Source organism: Octopus bimaculoides, chromosome 6 (genome assembly GCF_001194135.2).
Source record: "Octopus bimaculoides isolate UCB-OBI-ISO-001 chromosome 6, ASM119413v2, whole genome shotgun sequence".
NCBI lineage: Eukaryota > Metazoa > Mollusca > Cephalopoda > Octopoda > Octopodidae > Octopus > Octopus bimaculoides.
Window position 1 is genome coordinate 107,852,503 of NC_068986.1, and position 3,631 is coordinate 107,856,133.

General features: G+C 37.2%; 1 protein-coding gene and 1 long non-coding RNA gene across 3 annotated transcripts in view; one reads left to right on the forward strand and one right to left on the reverse strand.

Annotated features, from left to right (window-relative positions):
- The window catches only part of LOC128248180 (uncharacterized), a 40,607-nt gene that overhangs the window by 32,450 nt on the left and 4,526 nt on the right, over window positions 1-3,631 (forward strand). The gene's annotated exons all lie outside the window — the stretch shown is intronic.
- LOC106867269 (protein C19orf12 homolog) overlaps window positions 1,961-3,631 on the reverse strand; it is a 21,274-nt gene continuing 19,603 nt past the window's right edge. For both annotated transcript variants that reach the window (XM_014912096.2, XM_014912097.2), the window contains exon 3: window positions 1,961-2,232. In XM_014912096.2, coding sequence (XP_014767582.1) covers window positions 1,979-2,232 — 254 coding nt within the window. In that variant the 3' untranslated portion in view covers window positions 1,961-1,978. The remainder of the gene's footprint in view (window positions 2,233-3,631) is intronic.

Consider the following 3,631-nt stretch of genomic DNA (forward strand, 5'->3'; position numbering starts at 1 on the left):
CCTATAAAACATTACAAAAATGAAGTAGATTAACAAGTTTATTTTTTGAACTTTGGAAGGTATGCTAGATGCCGAAATATCGTTCACTTGATAACAAATGGCACTCTTCTTTTCTTTTTTTTGCTTCTATTATTATTATTATTATTATTGGAAAATACCTTAGGAATGAGAACCCAGGCTCGAAATTTCCTCAAGACACCTGATGAAGGCTGGAGGGTATATCAGCCGAAACGTGTTAACAACAAACAATATGAGGACAAATAAAATAATGCCGGCATTACTTTTTTGGGTAAATTTTTGAAGTAAGGCCGGCAATATTTTATTTGCTGCCGACAAAAAACTGCGCTTGGATTTGAAAAATTATAATATATAAGCACGGGGCACATGCTGGATTGCCTCGTATTTATATGCTTAATCTAGGCGTACCTGCTGATGAAGACTTAGCCTAGCAAATTATTTTATTTGCTAATATAAAGTCAGAAACCATGGTCCAGGAGATAGATGGTAAAAGTTTTTATTTTTCATTCCCTTCGAAATTTATCCCTAACAGTGGTTTGGATTTTGGCAATTCCTTCTAGCGTTCCAGGTATCCTCTGATGGATACCTCTTATGTGTTTAAATGTACACTGTATTTATATTTATTTATTTATTTATGTGTTTCAGCCAAGTGGCTGCGGTCATGCTGGTGCATTTAGTCTAATGACTAATTTTTCTACACGCTAGGCCACTGGTAGTTAAAATTTCTCAAATTTTTTCTTACCCTGATATTATTAATTTTATACATATCTGTGTGTGTGTGTGTGTGTGTGTGTGTGTGTCCCCTAACATCGCTTGACAACTGCTACTGGTGTGTTTCCGTCCCCGTAACTTAGCGGTTTGGCAAAAGAGACTGATAGAATAAGTACTAGGCTTACAAAGAATAAGTCCTGGGGTCGATTTGCTCGACTAAAGGCGGTGCTCCAGCATGGCCACAGTCAAATGACTGAAACAAGTAGAAGAGAGGGTAAAGAGAGAACATAAGTCCACCATGGCGATATTTTGAATACGTTCTAAGTTCAAATTCCGATGCAACGCAGTTGATTCTGCTTTTTACCCTTTTGGGGTTGATAAAATAAACGCCAATCGAAAACAGGGGTCAATGTAATCGACGGACCCTCATCAACAAAATTTGAGGGTCTTGAGCCTATAGAAGAAAGGATTACTGGTAAAGGCGGTGCACTAGCAGAATCGTTAACACACAGAGCGAAATGCTAAGCGACATTTCTTCCAATTTTACATGTTCCAGGTTCAAATTTCACCAAGGTTGACACTGTCGTTCATCCTTTTGGGGAACAGTAAAATTAGTGCCAATTGAACGTTGACATCAATATAATCAAATTGCACCCTCCCTCAACTTCCAGGATTTGTGCCTACAGGCGGAAGAGAAAATATACATAATACTCCTGGATCTAACCACAGATTCCAATTTGTGGCTAAGTAACTGAGATTCAAGGCTTTTTTTTTTTTCTATGTATACGAGTTCCTGCAGTTTGGTGTCTTTTGATCCAGTTAACTGAAGCTCTCTGATAGTGCTATTAACATTAATTAATTTACGTTAATTAATGCCATTTATCTGGCTATCATTTAACCCATTACCTCCCATAATTCTATTAACTGGAAATTTTTTTATGAAACTTTGATTTCTAGCATAAACAAGCCTTAGAAACACACTGGAAGGATCAAAATAACATTTCAAAATAACGTTTCAAAATAACATTTTAAATAGAAATAAGCGAGATATTGGGTGAAAAATTAGCAAACCTCATTTGAATATCAGAGAAATATACTTAGTAGATATAGCAAAAAGGTTAGATATGTGCAAATATTGACAGATAATCACAAATTTTGTAATTTTTAAGTGATCTCATATGAGATCACTGGTGTAGGTAATGGGTTAAGTAACAGTAAACTGTAAACAACATTCAATTGTTTCAATCAATTAGTTTACTCTCAATTTTAATTTTGATGTGATGAAAAACCGTATAAAATATAAAATTTCTAAATAATTAGATGGATTATTTTTGATCATCGTCAATAATGTGGCCGCTGTAATAACACTGACACCGCGAAATATTTTTGAATACATTTGGCACAACAACTGTTTTTCCTGTTCTGACATTTTAGGGAGGACTTGTGAAGCAGGTTTAATCGTGTAGGACTTCGTATATGCTGTATATCCACCAATTACGCCACCTATTAAGATTAATAAAATATGTTTACTTGAGTAAAAAGTTAGTTAAATATGTTAGTATTTTATTCAAGTCATATAATACACTTTAAACATTCGTGACTTGGTACACACCATCTCCAGGAATGCATTTAATATGTAAATTGATATATCCAATAACTTAACACTGCTGTATGAGGTGGCTATGTGTTCGGAGTCGAAAGTGGGTTACATGGGTGCTGATGAAGGAACGACAACCCCCGAAATAAGGCATATACACTCATTACCCATTTTGTCTTCAATTTCATTGTTTGTTTACATCTGACGTCTCGATACAAAACGTTGCAAAAAATAAGTGTCGGTTTTAATTTCTGTAGAAAGAACCCTAACAAAATAACTTTAAAGGTTGACTTTAGAATGGTATAAAATGTTAACTACTTCTAACAAATAGCTGCCTTGCACATTCTAATGTTAAAAAAAAAAAAAAAACATAAACATGATTGTGATAAAGCGTGGCTGTGTGGTAAGAAACTACCTTCCCAACAACATTGTTCTGGGTTCAGTCTTCCTGCGTGGCACCTTGGGCAAGTGTCTTCTACTATAGCCTAAGGCCAACCAAAGCCTTCTAAGTGGATTTAGTCGACGGAAACTGAAAGAAGCCCATCGTGTATGTATGTGTGTGTGCGTGCATGAGTGTATGTATGTATGTATGTATGTATGTATGTATGTGTGTGTGTGCATGTGTGTGTGTAAATGTTTGTGTGTCTGTGTTTGTCCCCACCACCATTGCTCGACAACCAAGGTTGGTGTGTTTACATCCCCATAACTTACCGGTTTGGCAAAAGAAAGACCAATAGAATAAGTACTAGGCTTACAAAGAATAAGTCCTGGAGTCGATTTGTTCAACTAAAGGCGGTGCTCCAGCATGGCCACAGTCAAATGACTGAAACAAGTAAAAGAATAAGAGATTATAATAAAGAGGATTAGCCTAAACACCAAGGCAGAAGCACTAAGGAATCCATGAACTAAACCGTATAGAATAGACAGAATTAAAAGAAAAGGTTAGTAATAAATACAAGAGACATGGGTTCCAGTTGATCCGATCAACGGAACAGCCTGCTCGTGAAATTAACGTGCAAGTGGCTGAGTACTCCACAGACACGCGTACCTTTAACGTAGTTTTCGGGGAGATTCAGCATAACACAGAGTGTGATAAGGCTGGCCCTTTGAATTACAGGTACAACAGAAACAGGAAGTAAGAGTGAGAGAAAGTTGTGGTGAAAGAGTACAGCAGGGTTCGCCACCATCCCCTGCCAGAACCTTGTGGAGCTTTAGGTGTTTTCGCTCAATAAATACTCACAACGCCCGGTCGGGGAATCGAAACCGCGATCCTATGACCACGAGCCCGCTGCCTTAACCACTGGG